We start from the raw sequence: 17,454 nt of genomic DNA, 5'->3' as shown, positions 1-17,454 counted from the left end.
CAGGGACATTTCTAAGCATTTCTAAGAAATATTATTTGTGTTCATATTTCATAAGCTTTCACTGTATTACTAAGGTCACTGTGAATTTAATGCTTGAATAAGAACAGTTTTGGTTTAATAATAATTACAATTAGTCAGTGGGACATTTGCATGGGATATTGAGAACACCTTTGCCAATAAAAAGAAACCAAGCAAAACCCAAATGCAGAACAGGATATGGAGGAAAAAGTATGTTTGTGTGTCTTTGAAGGCCAAACTAAATATCTGCTAAAAATGCATCCACTTCTAATACATCTTCTACACTTACTGAAAATTGACTTTTTTTTTCTGTCCTAATAAACCACCCCTATCAGTGGAAGCATTTGTTAGGAAATTCTTTTATAAAACAAGGACTAAAAGCAGAGAACTGCAGTCAAAATAAAGTAAAATGAGAGAAAGCCAGAAAGAATGAAAGTGGATCATGAAAGACATCCATAGTCTGGGTTACTTTCAGATGAAGTTACTGAATTAACTTAAAAAAATAAATTAAGATTTTGTTGGGGTTTTTTCTTCTTTTAAATAATTAAAAAATGTCATGGTGTTTCATAATCTGTTTAGAAGGTTGCATATTTGAAATGTAGGGGTAGCTTTATGATGGCTTGGCCTTACCTAGCCACTAGATGGGATTTCAAGACTTCAAGAAATGTATCCAAACACAGGCCCCAAACTGCCATTTACTGTAAAATGGGCATAGCTGATCAGAAGCTCAATAAATGTCAGTATTTAGTTCATTGTGATAAACAAATACGGACATTTCACCTATTAATCTTGCAGGATTGCACCCTCTACACATTTTCAGGACATCCCCTTATCTCTATCACTTACCCATTTCCCATTTGATTTACATCGCAGCCTGAAGTCTTAACAGGCATCAGTCTTTCTGTTGGGCATTAAGTGACATAGCTGTTTCACCGATATCTATGAAGGAATCAATTTTTTGGTTTTCTCAGTTCCTTACAGGAAACATTCAAGCTTGTTCCAGACCATGTGGCAGTATGTATATGCACAATAATGATATGTAGCTGCATTGTTTGTATTTTAGCCTAAAAGCTATTTTTACGTTGCATTTCTTTCTTTTTTGATAGTCCAGCTCCACAGTGAGAACGTACCAAAACAGTAAATCGAGAGTGACCATGAGCCCTGGCTTTAGCTCCCAGTGGAATAGCAGCCAACCTGCTTGGAATACATACACCTTTCCAAGAGCAAGCTTGCACTACCAGTCTCATGCTAGCTACACCTACTGTGCTGGACATCCTGCTGTAAGTAATGATAACCTTTTCTGCAGTTACCTGAATGAGCTGTGTGATTCCCTGGGAGGTGGAGGGGCTCAGGGGCTGACAGTCCAGCACACTTCACCAGTGCTCTTTGTGTCCCACGGCAGTCAGGACAGCTCACATGTACTAACCCTAGCTCTAGAAAATACTAGAATGAGTCTAAGACGGAAGCAAATGTGAAAGTTTCATGGCTCAGTAGAAATACGTATGTTTTTGTACATTTAGCAATCCTTCTCCTTGCATGAAATTACTGTTGCGTGCCTGGGTTTCAGTGTCAGAGGTGTGGACTGGAAAGCAGTATTATTGATGGCTCCTTTTCTGTTTCTAGTGAGTCTGTTAGATGAATGCATTATTCTTTTTATTTCAGAGATTTTAAATTGTATGGATGAGTCAGTGAAGGAGGGCATCTCTTCTCACAAGTAGATTTGTTAATATTCACTACTTTATCATTAATGTGATCAGTAGTGAACACGAAATCTTGTTGCTAAGCAAAGACTACTGGTCTTCTGTAATTTGCATGAACTGGTGGCCAGAAAGAATGGAGAGGAGGCTCACTGTTGCGTCTTAATTTGACAACCAAGAAAGGGGCCACAACTGAAGGCTGATGGTGGTTTTTGTCATATGGGTGTAGCAAACTGCTTATAGCAGAGCCCTTTCATTCTTTTAATTTCTGATTTTGAAAGACTGAGAGAGTATTAACAAGGGAAGGCCTCGTTATTGTAAGCAGTCTTCCTTTTTTGCCACTCTACACTCTGTTGTTTTAATGTTTGGATTTGAAATTAGCTTTGGATAGTGTCAGAACTTCTTACAAGACGTACTGTCTTAACGTCCTGTCATGTGTATGCCATGAAGTTTTGCCACCCAATAGTGAATTCAAGTAGGAAAATAGGGGAGAGTGCAGCTTTTACTACGGAGGGAAAATTGTGCTATGCGATCTTATTGCAAGATCGTTGTGATTTGATTTAGATCTGCTATCTTACCTACCAACAGATTTTTGGCCAGAAGTTTGGGCTAGGAATTGTCTCAAGCATGAACATGGTAATTGAAATAAAGGAGGGGAATAAATCTGTAAAATCTTATCTCTTTTCTGAGGTGCTGAGATCTCAGAATGAATTAAACATCTCTATGGATTCAGCTGTTTGTTCAATTCTGTTACGGTGTCATTGAAAATGATAAAAACTGTTGTGAAGGAAAAAAAGGTATTTGGCATCAGAATGGCACAGATATTTTCCTAATCTAGAATGATGGCTCAAAAAGAGTTCCTGTACAATTTAACTTAAACTGTGGGTATTCAAGTCATTAAATGCTCCTTAACTTTGATAATTTAAACAATACTCTCTTTGTGATTCAAGCTTTGACTCTACTAAGCAAAAGAGTGTGCAAGAGGAATGCTGTCCTTCCCGTAAGATGGTTTCAGAATGGAGACGTCTTTGTACCCATATGAATTAAAATCTCAGTCAAGGCATGAGAGTCTTTTTTTAGGCTAATGCCACAGTTTCTCTTCTCTTTCCTTTATTTAGGCTAAAGTTGATGGTACCTCAACTAGAACTGCTTTACCTGTAGAATATTTTTTTTCATTGAGCACCTTAATATGTAGTCGTTGGAAGTGTGACTTCAATCTGGAAGTTGATTTAGCTGGTTGCTGGAAAGTAGAGATTTTGAAATAGCCGGAGTTGCATAAACCTTCGTGCAGATTGTTCAATTAGTCTTGCCCTCAGTGTCCCTGGGTTCAACCGTTCAGAAAAATTGGCACGTTTCTTGGTTCCTGCTCACCTGAGGAGCTCTGCTGCAGCACAGCTCAGTAGGTGACTGGACTGACTTCCCAGGCTGGTGGTAAGAAGCTGTAACAGGTTGGCTGTCACTGCAGTGCCTGCCACTGGGATCGTACACTGTTTCCATGCCTTCCCTGTTTCTGCATGCTCTGAAGGTGAGGCCGAAAGCGGGGCCTGGGCAAGGCACTCCAGCAAACTCAGCTCCTCCCTCCTGCAGCATCAGGTGAAGGTCAAGTTTCCAAGAGAAAACAGTGCCTTAATATTTGCTTCAGTATCTGTTGCAGTGTATATGATAAAGTTAGAATTAGTCTGGTTCCTGTTTCTAACTTAGATTTGTTTGATCTGGGCTCAAGCCAGCATTTCTGTGGCAAATGACAACAATAAAAGCTGGATATGGAGGAACTCCTTTATTCGTGAATCTTCCCCGTGTCTTGTGTTCAACTGGATATCTGCTATACTTCAGAGGATTTTATTTGCCCTCCTCTGACATGGGCTCACCAGAACAAGCTGTCAGTTTTATTGCTGTATGAAGCCGTTTCTGCAAAACCTACCACTTGGAATATGTCTAAAGATCTGTAGTTTCTTGACGCTTTGGAGGCTAGCAAACTTAGGAGCGCTTTGCAAGTTCAAGGCAGACAAATGTCAGGGAGTTAGATCTGGCCTTGCAGTACTTAAAGATATTAGTCCCTGGAGAGAGAGCCAGGAGAAAAGCTTCGGATTTCTCTACTGTTTGGAGAAAAGCTGTAGGAGACAAAAAAAGATTCATGTTAATTGGGCCAAATGTAACTAAAAAAAAAATAAAAATCCACTAATTATTTTTTTTTCTGAATGAGACAAAAAATATCATACAAAGTGCAGTGTTAAGAGACCCTTATGACTCTAGCCAGTCCTGAGAAAAATGTCTGAGCCAAAGGTGGGGCTTTTATTTTATTTTATCTGAGAGCACACTCTGCATCTTCCTTCCATAGTGACGCAATCGTTGATTAAAAGCAGTCTTTCCACCCTAGAAAAGAAAAGAACAGGAAGTTTGTTTAAACAGAGTGATTTTTCAGCTCTTGGAGTTATCTAAGGGAAGAAAAGACTGCATATCATCCTAGTCAAGATGCTTTTTCTGGCTATACAGGGAGGCAGGATACCCTGTAGGATCTGTGTATACTAATATGAGTGATAATGTGGTAGATGGCCCTTACAAAATATATGACAACTTGTTTTTGATATTGGGGCCTAGAAATACCCCTGGCATTCCCATGCAGAGGGTTGCAGCCAGAAATACGCGGCATGTACTGCTCAGAATAGGAGGAGACACCTAGCCATCTAACATGCTTTTTCCCCATGAACTTTGTTCACACAAGAAAGATAAAAGGGAAGATTAAAAAATAGTCAATGTAATTGTGATTATCCCCACTGGGCAAGATAGGAACAGTCCTTTGAGTGCTTTCACATCTGTGCAGGTTTCCTACCTGTGCTTTTTTCAGTGTGTCAAAGACTCACGCAATTTCGCTTTCCCCAGATTTTGCTGCAAGGATGATAGAATTTCAGCAGAATTTAGGAAATCTTGTCCAGTGAATTAACTCTAACAAATGACTACTGAAATTGTGCTGTAATTTTAAAGACATAAATGTGTGAAGTGGGCAAGTGGAACACAGATCTCATCTGCTTTTGACTATCTCAGTTCAAATTGTATGGGAGTCTCTCATGTTTTTCTTGAATATTCGTGTAGCGGTCACGGATAACTGCCTCACTCACTGATGTCAAGTCAGTCTGTACTTAAGAAGGTATTTGGTGATGCGATACTCTTCGATGAAGCACACAGTACTGTTGCAGACTGAGTCACCACGCAGGGTTTGAAACCTTTGTTGTAGGTCCATGGGATGATGAATTTAGTTGCATGTATTAATTTCTTCATGTGCATACATCTCTGTAGCATATGTGATGTCTTTGCTTTCCTTATTTAGATATGCAACTCAGCATATGTAAGACTTTCTGCTAGAATCTATTTTGTACTCTAACGGGATTTGGTCATGCTCCACTAGATCAGTGACAGCCTTCAAAGTATGATTGGTTAAATCTGTAAATTTATTATTTGGAGCTCTACAGATAATGTTTACAGGCTGTTACATCTGAGATGTCATATGTGGATCAGACAATCAGTTTGTTTAGCAGTAGTTTTGTCCCCATTCCAACAACATGTCCCCAGACTTCTTATTGCAAACTTCTTTAAATGCGTGATTGCTTCTGAAATTATGCTGTTAGTGGGAATGTGCAAAGCAGATTTTTTTTTTTTTTTAAAGAAGACTTAGAGCTCTATGAGATGCTACTGGTCTTCATTCACTAGCTTCTCTGAGCCCTGGTAGGATCTCAAATCTTTAGTCTTGGGAACCTTAAGACCCAGTAGAAGGAGCTATAGCTCCTTTTACACTTTCCTGCTGACAATCCTTGGACATAAAAGCAGAAAGGGAGCAAGGCTGTCACTGTGGGCAGCACTAATGGAAGGTCTTACTCACTGTCAGCATGACTATGCAGAGTCCATCGGAAAAATTCCCAGTGGCAGGTACGTAACCCTCATTGCTGATGACAGAACTGCAGGACTGCAATATTGCACAGCTGTAATGCTTTATGTAAACTGACTGTTTTGATCATTACCACACAAATTGGATTAACATCTGTACTGAGCACTCAGTGATTGACTTTTTTAACAACATATTTTGTATGCATTTATAAAATCAGAAACCCCGCCGTTTTTATGTGATTAGGTAATAGATTGTTTAGGGACCACTTGGGAATGTGAGACTCAACTATTAATTTGTATGTATACATATATATGTATATAAAATGTCTAAATTATTAATTTGTATGTATATTTATGTACACAGATCATGTTTTTGCCTAAAATCCTTGCAGAACAACATAGGAAGGTTCTCAGTGCAAGGCTGGTCTTGGGTATCAATCTCTAGTCTTCTGTTGTGATCCTGTCATCTGCAATGTAAAGCTAGTTAGGGGACACATTCCTGTAAGTGTAATATCCTACTCAACATCGGTTCTATAGCACAGAAATAAGATTGACAGAGGCCATATACTAATGCATGCCAAATTCTTGAGATAGACCTTAAATGATGTGACCATACGCTACGATGCAAAGATACAGTTTTAAGAAGCAACTTTCCTTGTTGTTCCAGGGAGTATTCAATACATGTAGCGTGACTGTCCTATTCAAAGCAGGCCTTTATTTCTCTAGATGTATAAGTAGAACAAATCAGCAGTCCAATTTATTACTTTTTTGAATACCAAGACCTTTCCAGTAAATAGATCTGTTGCACCTCTTTTTAGAGAATGAGACAGTGCAAAGAGTTAAATGCTTATGCAGTATAATACTGTCCCCTATCATCATTTATTTCCAAGATACCTGTTCAAACAGAAGCTGTCACTTTCTGATCTGGCTTGAGCCTCCTGCCTGATTCATTTTGTAATGTCACGAACAGTGGATTGTGGATTCATGGAATAGAGCTGGTCTGATTAGAGATGAAGAAACTTCTTTTTACGCATGCACATCCTTATAATCAGCAATGATGGGAAAGGAAATAAATAGTACAGTAGGCATGAATTGGAAATGTCTCTCTAAGAACCTCTCAATTTCACTTGAAGTTCTGAAATCTCAGTTTTCTCTGTCCTTAGTGTTAACCCTTTCTTACCATCAAGGGCTTTTAGTTGAGATTGATCCCAGCCATTCTGCAGCCAGTGTTTCTCTGGTGCTGCTGGCTGTTGTCATTATAATAACCAGAGGTGGAAAAAAAAAAAAAAAAAGGAAATGGGTCCAAAGAATCATACACTGTGGAAGGACGATTGAGCAAAATGTCTGCTGTATGACACTTTGATCACAGTCTTAAAGTATGTAAAGTCTAAGTGTTGTATTTTTATCCGCTAAAGATGGCAAACAATTTACAGAGCACTGTCATACCCCAGATTCAGAAGCCCACTAGTTAATCTGGGGAGGGCTCAAGCGTGGGCTGCAGAGAGGCAGGAAAGAGAGTTCCCAACCAGGAGGAAACAAAGGTTTATCACAGAAGCTATTTATTGTAACTGATGATATGTTCCTTATGAAATACTGCAAGAAGTGAGGGAGCAAATGAAAGAGGCAGTCATTAAAGTGAGAATGAAAGGGATGACATCTCCATTGCTGGGTGTCAGTTGTGGTGTAAGAGAAAAGCTGTGCCAGGTAGGAGGAAAGTAAATGAAGAATTGTGGAGAAAAGATTATTTTTAATTGACAAGGTGTTGTAGCTATCAGGTGCAATAAGTAGCTTAGTGATCAAGTGCAAATGCATATGCTAACTGCTGACATAAATTATTTATTCTGTTTATCTATTACCTCCATCTACAGGAACAGCGCCTCAGAAACATGAACTTACTAGGCCGCAAACGTAAAACACATTTTCACTGTGGCTTGGCTTCTTTGGAGAAGAGAGGGTGGAAATTTCAAACCTCCAAACAAATATGTCTCTTAATTAACTTTTCTCACCATCTGTGCTTACTTATAGCTGAGGCAGGCGGTACCAGTGACTTGTGAGATTGCTTTCAATGCTGCCTCTTTAGGCCAGCTTTCAAAGTAGCAATCACATGCAGTTAATTCCGATCAGATCAGCTTATCCGCTCAGTTCATTGTAGCGCTTTCATAATCATTTGTGTGTGACAGCCCATTAAAAATTGGCAAGGCCTTTAAAAAAAAATAAAAAAATCACAAAATCCACGAATGTGTTTTACATTCAGCCTTTGAGGTATCCAGCACGTTTGTTTTGTGTGTTAACCTTTGAAACTGAACTTCTCTGAAGAGTTGTAGAGAAAAGTCACCAGTAAAGTAGGACTTTAGCCAAAGTAGTTCACTATAGTTAACCTCACAGAGTAGATTTATTTAAATATATATATATATATATATATACACATACTTATGATGCTGTGATAGTTGTCTTAAATGCTGTCTAGAGCCCTGCTTGGCTCCTGCGAAGGTACAATGCTTAGGATGCAGCCTGCCAGACCCAGGAGGGCTAATGTGCAGTGTGTGAAAGTGGGTGGTTCAGGCTGCCCAGGTGAGGTTTTCCTTTCTGCAGGAGTTCTGGTGGATGCCAATTACAGTGTGAAGTCGATGACCCTGGTTGGAAATGGCAGGGCCTCTCAGAGTGGAGAGCACAGATAATGCAAAATATTTCAACGGACTTGTAACAAATATTTTTCAAACACTCTAGGGAAATGGAGAAGTTACACCTAAATTCGAGTTTGGAGATATTTGGTTTCAGAAATCTGATTTTTATGTGTGAATGTTGTTTTAATGTTATTTTTTTCCTATATCCACTACTCATTTACATGTCACATACATTATGTCTTGTTACTGTTTCTCAACAGATGAAGTAAAGAATTTTGTGGATTGATGGATATTAACATCTTTTATAGATTTCTCTCTAGCTTGTATTTTAAGAGAAAAAAGTCAAATTTTCCACAAAGACCACAGAACAAAATATTCTTCTCTGCACTATTAATATTAACAAGATTGGAAAAAATTCCTCTGTACGTAACTTTTACACTTACTTTAATAAGAAAGATTTATTTGTGGAAAATATAATTTAAATCTTTGAAATGACTGAAAGATATATATAGATATATATCCACAGTATTGTTAAAATATGTACTGGTGAAAAGTTTCTCACCACCTCCTAGTGCTAATAAGGTCAGCTGTTTTGGAGATGGGAACCTTTTGTTGACAAACAGACTATAAGAATTTTCTCGCTGATTCTATATTTTTATTCTTGCACACTGAAGTGGCAGATACATGCAGAAAGAAGGTATTTTTTAATAGACTTGAAAAATACAAACCAGATGCTGCCTTTTATTTTGTCTGTGTGTGTGTGAAAGAAGCCAAGAAAATTCCCTAAATTTAGCCTGTAAAACAGACTTGTAGGAGGCAGTAAACACAGATCTCAGTAAATGTCTGTAATTCACAGGTACAGATATGTGTCTGCCTATACATATCTGTACATGTATTTGTGTCTGCATTCTTGTATGTGTGTGTGTGTCTCTATATATGTATATATGTGCTTCTAATGTTTATTTTGGTTTTGGTTTTCTGCTTTGATTTAGCAAATAGGTGGTCTGTGGTTCTAATTTAGCTTCATCTCATTTTCAGTGAGCCAGACAGGTTGTCTTTAGGATTTGTTAGTAGAGGTGATGAGTTCCTCCAGGCTCATTAGAGCCTCATATTAGGGCTTGAGAGTAGACGCTAAAAACTGCCAACCTGCCACATGTTTTGGAGACACCTGACACTTTTTGAAAGATTGATTATTTCAAAAGGCCAGCAACTGTGTTCCTTTCATTTTAAAAAATTAACACACTCAGGAGATATCCTTGTTGTATTGCAGCCCCCAAGGGCAAAGAGTTTTGGACTAGTCTGAACAAATACTGCTTCAAATAATTTTACTGATAGAGTTTTTCTGTTCTCTTTTAGTTTTAATTGGAGTATTGATTTAATATAACCCAACCCCATTTTGTAAAAGCATAGGCGTTGAAAATTTACCTTTTGCACTTAGACATACCTCCTTGCCTGGAGGCTTTATTTACACCAGTCTTGCAAATGGGATGATATTCAACAGCACTGTCAACAGCGATTTCTGTTTACAGAGGGAGCTGGAAGACATGCATGTCTGTGGGAAATACTGATTTCTCAAAATGGAAATGTTCTTTTCATTTGAATTTCATTCAAAATTTCAGGGTTTTAACCCTTAACAGATTTCAGATGTTGCTTTACTGGAAACTCAAACGCTGACCAAAGATCATTTGTCCCTTGCTGTTTTCTGGCGTATGTTCCATCAGCAATTTAGATACTATTCAGAGCACATGATCTAAAAAAGATCAAAATACTAGCGTTCCTTGCATGGCCGTGCTTAATCTGCTAATTTTGATCTGTCGCCTCTGCTGAAATGTTTGCTGTTGCTTTTATTAGCTGGGTTTCCTTTGAAAGAAACACCTTGGGAGATAATTTGATGTGTGTCTCTGTCTTGGGCTTGAGTTCCAGTCATTTCTCTACTTTTAGTCAGTTTCAAGATGAAGGTTACTGGGGGAGGACTTATGCTGTGTTGAGGAGACTGGAAGCACTGTGTGGAAGGTGTTCCCACAGGACACATGAAGGAGGGAGCTGGAGTTTGTGAGCCTGAGAACAGAAATCTGCAAGAAACCAGGCTTTATTTTTTCCTGCTACTCAGGGTGTTTCTCCTACTCATCACAGTGCTTTGTTGACTTTCCTGGATAAGGACTCTATTGACCTCAGAATTGTACCAACATACTGTAAAAGAAGGTCCCTGTCCCAAAGTATGTAACTAGATGGGACGGAAAGTAGGAAGGGAAGCAGGGGCACTGAGAGAAGGGATCCTACCCAAGGCTGTGCAGCTGTTGAAGGAAAAGAATGGCAGTAGGCTTTGGTTTTCTTTAATTTCGAGTTGGTGCCTTATCTGTCAAACTAGTCTGTTTTTCTGTATTCTTCCAAGTATGTAACTAAGCAGTGTTTAATTTTGTTTTAAAACCTGTAACTATAAGGTGATGGAGATGTTTCCCAACAACCAAAACCTCTAGCTGAAAGTTGGTTGATTAGTTATGTTTTTTGCTTTTAACCAGTGGGTTGTTGTTTTTTTTTTTTTTCCTGTGCTGTATCAGATTCTCATAAATACAGATATTTGTGCTTTTGGGAAAAAGAGAATGCATGCAGGAAGCATGCAAGAACATCTGCCCCAAGCATCACTCCTTTGTTGCTTTGCTTTTATTTTTTTTTGGAGGGGCTGTCAGTATTTAAGTATCGTTTTCCATGGTGTTCTTCTTTATAGCTGCAAGATGGGCTGCCTGGATTTTGCCAAATAGACTACATTTAGGTTCCACAAGGAGCAGAATATTTTCCGTTTTGTCCATTCATGTGCAAGTACCTATCTTCCTTGGGTATACAGGCAGCTTCCATGCATAAGGAAAAAGATTCTAAACAGCCTGGAAATATTGCCAAGATCTTTGCAGAGATGCTCTGCTGTATTTTCACCTTTCACACTTTTTTCTCGTCTTTGTAAGCATTAGCCCTTTGGCATGGTCAGGTGCTAGGAATCTTCTGGCACCAAAGCCAAATGCTCTGTTGAGGCTCTGTCCTTCTGCCCTGGTGACCTTTCCTTGGATGTCTGCCAGCATGGCTCTGATGAAACCAGAGCCGTTGCAGATCTCTCTGCCAAGCACTTGCAGTCAGTAATAGCAAAACTCAGCCTTTATGTTCAGCACAGTCACACACTCTCTGCATCTGGACTCGATGATCTCAAAGGTCTTTTCCAACCTAAATGATTCTGTGATTCTATGAAACAGTGTGAAGGCTGTCAGGAGATCTAGGTTGCGGTCTGTTCCAGGATATTCACTTCTGCATATCTGAATAGTCTATACTAGGTTCTACTACTGTGTCTCTGCGTGGTCTTAGAAAAGCCGTGTGGCTTTGTTTGTCCCCCCATCTTACATCATTCCTGCATTTGTATCATGTAAGTGAGAAAGTTTGCCCACAAACACTTAGATGTGCAGTTGATTTTTTTTGTAGTGCCAATGGTTTATTTTAAAAGTAGGCTCTTTTAAACTTCTAGAAAACACCTCAATTTTTGCTTTTTTATCAGGACAGTTTTTCTTTGATTGAAAACTTCCCTTTCTTCAGAAGCTGCACTTAGTAGAAATCCTCATAGTGTAGACAGACAGATGAAAGGTTGGATTGAGTTGTTTTCCTACCAAACTATAAAGTGATTTTCTTTTTAAATCTTTCTTTCCATTTGGTCGTTAGTTAATGTCTTTTGTCTACTTAAGGAGGACAGGTGCAATTATTCACCTCTGAGTCCTGGGAAAGAAATTGTAATTCAGCATGGTCTTTTAGAAAGATTGTAATTCACTGCCCCACATATAGTACATTATGCAGGTCAAACAGAACTGTGAAAGCTGTAGCATTGGCAAGTAGAGCATATGATGAAGAATGCTTGGTACGCAATCAGGCTGTTTATCATAATACTTCATTTGGGAGTAGAAGAGTAAAATAATTATAGGTTGAAGCTTGATAGAATAGTCTTTTAAGGACAAAATCTTTTGGCACTCCTACATGAGGAAAAGGATGCATGAAGGTTCTTCAGCTAGTTCATTGAGATGTAGATCTTAAAGTAGTGGTAGTAGATCTGTCATTATTCAGATAATATATTTTTTCTTTTTTTTTTTTTTTTTCTTTTACTGTGATGAAAATGGAGGCTCAGACTTCAAAAGTGTAGCACAGAATTTGTTTCTGAAGAGAGGAAGATGCCACCCTTTCCTTAAAGAGCAACCCTGCCCACCACTGAGTTGATACACGCTGACTACATAGAGGTTTTGGCACAGAGTGAATATATCCAACAGATATTTAATAGAATAATGATGGAAGAGATCTGTTTACACAACAAAATTCTGCCCTGGATAAACTAGCAGAGTTTCTAGCTTTGGTCACTTAGAACTGAAGAGCAGCTGTGTCCTTCAAGCATATTTGTTGCTTGAAAATTACACAAAATGAATAAATTTAGTTCAAGTTTCAAGACATTTTTCTCACCTTTGGGGAGCATAAGTCAGGTTACTGTTCGTGTGTATCATGGCTAAGTCTTTTCATTGCAGTCCCTATTTTTACTTGCTGCTAAGTGTATGACACTTGCACTTTTCTGGGAGAAACCTGTCAGGTCTGGTCTAATCCTAAAGGCAAGTTGCCACAGAATTTTGAATAGAGTTCTTTTTGCCACTTCATAGTGAAAGAAGTCAGATGCACATTTCCCACCTTCATTGAAATAAAGAATTTAATCATCAAATATTTTCCTCCTCCTAAATGCAAGACAATGATTTATAGAATAGATACCAGTCTTTTCAGGCAGTTAAATGTTCATGCCCTCCCTCCCCCCATCAGTTTATTCAGGAATAGAGCGATAAGCTTGATGCTTTCCAGTAGAGGGTGTCTGATTCAGATGTTTTGTCGTTTTGGTTTTCCTGAAATGCAAAATGGAGTAATTTTGTGATTCTGCCATGGCTTTTTTTGTCCTCTTTTCTTGCACCAGAGGAGTTGATTCAAGGTAAAAAAGGGCAATAGAATGAGGACAAAGCATTTAATTTGTTGTTTTTACAGCCAAGTATTTTACAATAGGCAAACTGAATATGGAAACTGTATGTGCTTATGGTAAAATGTATAATTCCTTTCAGAAAAAATACAGGCTTCTGTGTAGACCTAAAAAATGCTCGGAGTCTGGGAATAAACAGCTGTGCTGCTGTTCCAGGACTTAGTGTACCACATGACAATCACTTTGTTTCTCTTGAAATGTTAGTGAAGTAGAAAAAACATAATCACATAACATTAATAAAAGAAAGCCAAGCATGTTAGTGCTTTTTTGAAGGCTAAGTTGCATGGCTTCATGAATTACTGCATTTTAAAGGGCAGTCAGCATTGAAATGTTGTTAACTGACTAAAAAGGTATTAATTGATTTGAAGGATTACTTCTAATGTTGGTATTTTATTCTAAGATGTTTTGTGTGAACAAACCCTTTTTTGTCATTTTGTTATCATTAGGGGTGTTTGCGTTGGTCATGATCTCTCTGGGTAGAGTAACTTGCATAATTAAAAATATTTTTCCTTAGTTGAGAAAAAAAAAAGGGAGGGGGAGAGGAAAGTTTTCTTCCTTTGAAAAAGGAATGACAAACCCACGCAGAGGAAAAAGTGCCAATTAAATTATGTTTTTGGGGAAAGAGTTAAAGTGTGTATAAACAACATGTCAAATACAAAGGAGGGAAAAAACCTCCAAATAACTCTTTCTGTAAAAGTGCACTTACATTTTTACATGTAACATTCTTAAGGAATTCTGTTTTCACCATATTTAAATTAGTCCTGAAAAACCCAACACCCTACCTCTACACACACCAAAAAAGTCCCAAGAAAAAAACAGACTCCACAGAGATGTCATTCCCACTCAAGGAATGCCTTTTAAACTGCCCTTAGACATTTTTAAAAGTCAGATATCTGGAGGACTAAACCCATCTGATTTCCTACACCCATAGTGAAAGTACTTCATTCTGATTTAAACTGATCAAATGTAATTCAAAAGCAGATGTAAGTGATCACAAAGGGATGAGTTGCTGGTCCAAACAGGGAACTGGAGGAGAAACTTGGGAGTCATCCTGTGTAAATAACATAGCTGGAAGGAGAAGCCTTTTTCTGGCTTTGCAGAATATTTGCGTTTCGTGAGGAAGAGGTTTCTCCAACAAGGGGATTTCTACAGTGATGTCCACTGACAGCTGTGGTATCAGCAGATCGGCAGCTACATATGAGACTCCTTGCTGATATATTGGACATTTATAACGCTGCTTCCAGTTTGAAGAGGTGATGATCTGTATTACTGCACAGAATGTCTCCCACTTTTGTTTTTCCCTGTGAAAATCCCCCAAAGTATACACATGCTCTTTCTGCGTTGAGAATACAATTGGCCAAGCCATTAGATGACCAGAGTTGATGAAGTTGTGTTGTGGCCAACACCACATTCCTGTTGTATTCATTGATGGTCTGACGAGCAGAAGTAGCCAAAAGGTGTGTTTGACTCTGGCATGGACTTCTTTGTCATGTGCTTAAGTCTTGATTACCTATTGTATGGATACACTGAAACAAGCCTGGTTCCTGTGGTTCTAAAAAGAGGCAAATTGGCACTCTAGTTTTGCCCTAACCATGTTGCTTTAATCACATATATATGTTCTTCTGTTCCATTCCCTTCTGGCTCTTCTTGAGATCATGGGAGAAAGGAAAATACCTTTTTCACTTGAGACAAAGAGGTTTTTGGGTTTTTTCCACCAGTTTCATTGCTATGTTTTGTTCTTTCAGAAGTAAAGTGAATTCCCACCTACCTGTGGGGATTTTAAGAAAACAATCTTTTAATGTGCAAGTGTTTATGTTCTCATTAAGGGGTGAACTTAACATTGATTTCCTCTACCCTCTCCCAAAATCTAATTGCAAACTGTAGTGGCTGGAGATAAGTCTGCTCACCAGGTTTAATGGTGTTTTACTAGTTTAATTAGGCTTTAGGTTTAAGGTGTTTCATGAGAAGAAAAGGGCTTCTCAGTAGTTGGGTTAAAAAGGCAGGGAGAAACAACAGCCATAAGGGCACTTTCCCATGTACTTGAGCATGATTAAATGTAGCAGGGGGTTCTTCCTTTGCTGGGTAAATTACCTTTGTCCCACGTGTATATTGATATAAACTTTAAACATTTGGCTTTGCAATATATCTCAGGCTGCTTCTCTCAATGCTTAGGGTCAAGAGAGAAATTCATGAATGCTGACAGGAAATCTCTTTCTAAGTATAAGGAATAGGTGTCTAGTTTCTCAGATAAACAGAAGATTAAAATTGTGAAATTCTTTGTGTGTTTACTTTTAAGCAACAGACATGTCAAATGAAGGAATCTTTTCACCAGATGTATATTAGTGATTCATATGCCACATCATTTCTCTAGTGTCATGCATACAAAACCCCTTGAAAATGCTGCCTCCCCAGATTGTTTCAGCCTGGTACAGTGATTCAGAAAAATGTTGGTTTGGGTTATTTGTTACGGTAAAACTCTACTGTTTTAGAGGCTGAAAGATCTGAGCCTTCAAGAAACTCTACCTGACATTGCCAGATGCTACTGAAGTGATAGTCGCATCAGGGTGCCACAGGGTTTTAACAGGAAGAGTGTGCCTTTCTTCTACAGTGTAGGAAATGGAGAACAGTTCATCAACCTTTTCATTTTCTGTCCTACTCTCCCATCTCCATCTTAAAATATTTTTCTTCTATGTAGCATTATGACAGATTTAAGACCAAAGCTGAAACATAAGGCATAAATAAATGAACACACAGTCTTTTTAATCCAAATGTAATTCATTAAAATCTGTTCAAAGTCTTGTCTAATAGGTTAACCTATATTTTAGAATTCCTCAAATCTTATCCCTTGTATCTCAAATGACTTTTAACCATTTGTGACTGCTAAATGTTGGATATTTATTAAATAGAGTATCAATATATTTAGATTTTTACATTTAAATTTACTAATATTGAACCAAATACAAAGTTTCCTTAAAGTTTAATGTGAAGATGGCAGAAACTTATGATGTGGTTTTCAGCCAAGCTGAAGACATTTTTTGGATCCTGTTTTTATAACAACATGAGTAACAGTTGAAAAGAAAATAAAATGTTCAAACCAGGGCGCATAAATTTTTAGATACTTAAGTGAAACCAAAGCAACTCAAACAAAGCACTTCTGGATGCATTCACTCACTCTGTGCCTTAGTCACTGTGCTTCTTGCACTTACCCCTTGTGAAGTCGGGGTACACAGCCTTCTCTGTGGAGGCAGGAGCAAGGTGGGATTGAGGGCCATGAGGTTGTGCCATCTAGTGACAAATCACGCCACTAAGTCACCCACTACAAGGGACTTGCCGTGGCTCTCATGTCACCACCAGTCTACACTGACTCCCAAAATATCTTAAATAACATTTGCACAGCAGCAAGTTTTTCATCTCAGTTTCTGACTGAGAAGTACTTCAATGAATATCTTTGTTCATTAACTACAACTGGTTTTAAAGATTTGTTCCATTTTAGCCAGTCTTTAAGCATGCTATTCCTAGCTCTTCCTCTGAGTGCACTATTTAATAATGACGGTGGGCAGAATAACTTCATTCGTATCACTAATAGTCATGTTAACCAAACAGTTGTGCAGCTGAACAGACCAAGGTAATGCAGAAAGCAGAGGGGTTTGGAAGCAGTTTCCCCATCATAAATATAAGACCATTCACTTGTACTTAGATTCAGATTTGAAAAAAATGAGTTGCTGATCCGAACAGAAATATATGCCAGTCAGAATAAATATTGGCTTCAATGAGGGTTATTTTGTTAGAGAAAGAGATCTGATATTCAGCAGACTCTCTAGCCGTGGTGGTGTTTGAGTATTGTGTATTCAGGCAGTAGAATTGTTGGGCTGAAGCAGGGAAAGTTTATTAGCCCTGCCTTGGGCACCGAACTATTAGATTTCATGTAATTTAAGCAGGTTTATAGGAAATATTTTACACCTTCATGAGTAAATGTAAAATTTTGGGCATTGGGAAACTGTATGAGCATTGTATTTTTTTATACTGTTTTCCAAATAGTACTTGGTTCTTTGAGACCATATTGTTTTTATTACGATAAGCATTATTTGTCCCACTGTATTGTTGGTGCTCATTTTCTTTTTTAAGGAGAATATAAGAATGAATGCTGATATAAGGTACTGCATAACTTTGTTAAAAAAAAAAAAGTCAGGGGGAGGGGTGGGGA

At 38.3% G+C, this 17,454-nt stretch overlaps 1 protein-coding gene across 2 annotated transcripts in view; it reads left to right on the top strand.

The window, feature by feature from the left end:
- LOC308063196 (uncharacterized protein) overlaps positions 1–17,454 on the top strand; it is a 251,665-nt gene that overhangs the window by 217,288 nt on the left and 16,923 nt on the right. The window contains exons 3-4 of one of the 2 annotated variants that reach the window (XM_080385830.1): positions 1,125–1,298; positions 7,463–17,454. The exon at positions 7,463–17,454 is cut by the window's right edge and continues 16,923 nt beyond it. In XM_080385830.1, the coding sequence (XP_080241956.1) occupies positions 1,125–1,298; positions 7,463–7,648 (360 nt within the window). In that variant the 3' untranslated portion in view covers positions 7,649–17,454. Of the gene's footprint in view, positions 1–1,124 lie in introns of both variants that reach the window. The other variant, XM_080385829.1, reaches the window with a different exon arrangement.

The sequence above is a fragment of the Falco punctatus genome (genome assembly GCF_963210335.1).
Source record: "Falco punctatus genome assembly, chromosome: 4".
Lineage (NCBI taxonomy): Eukaryota > Metazoa > Chordata > Aves > Falconiformes > Falconidae > Falco > Falco punctatus.
This window is presented reverse-complemented; position numbering and strand designations above follow the sequence as displayed.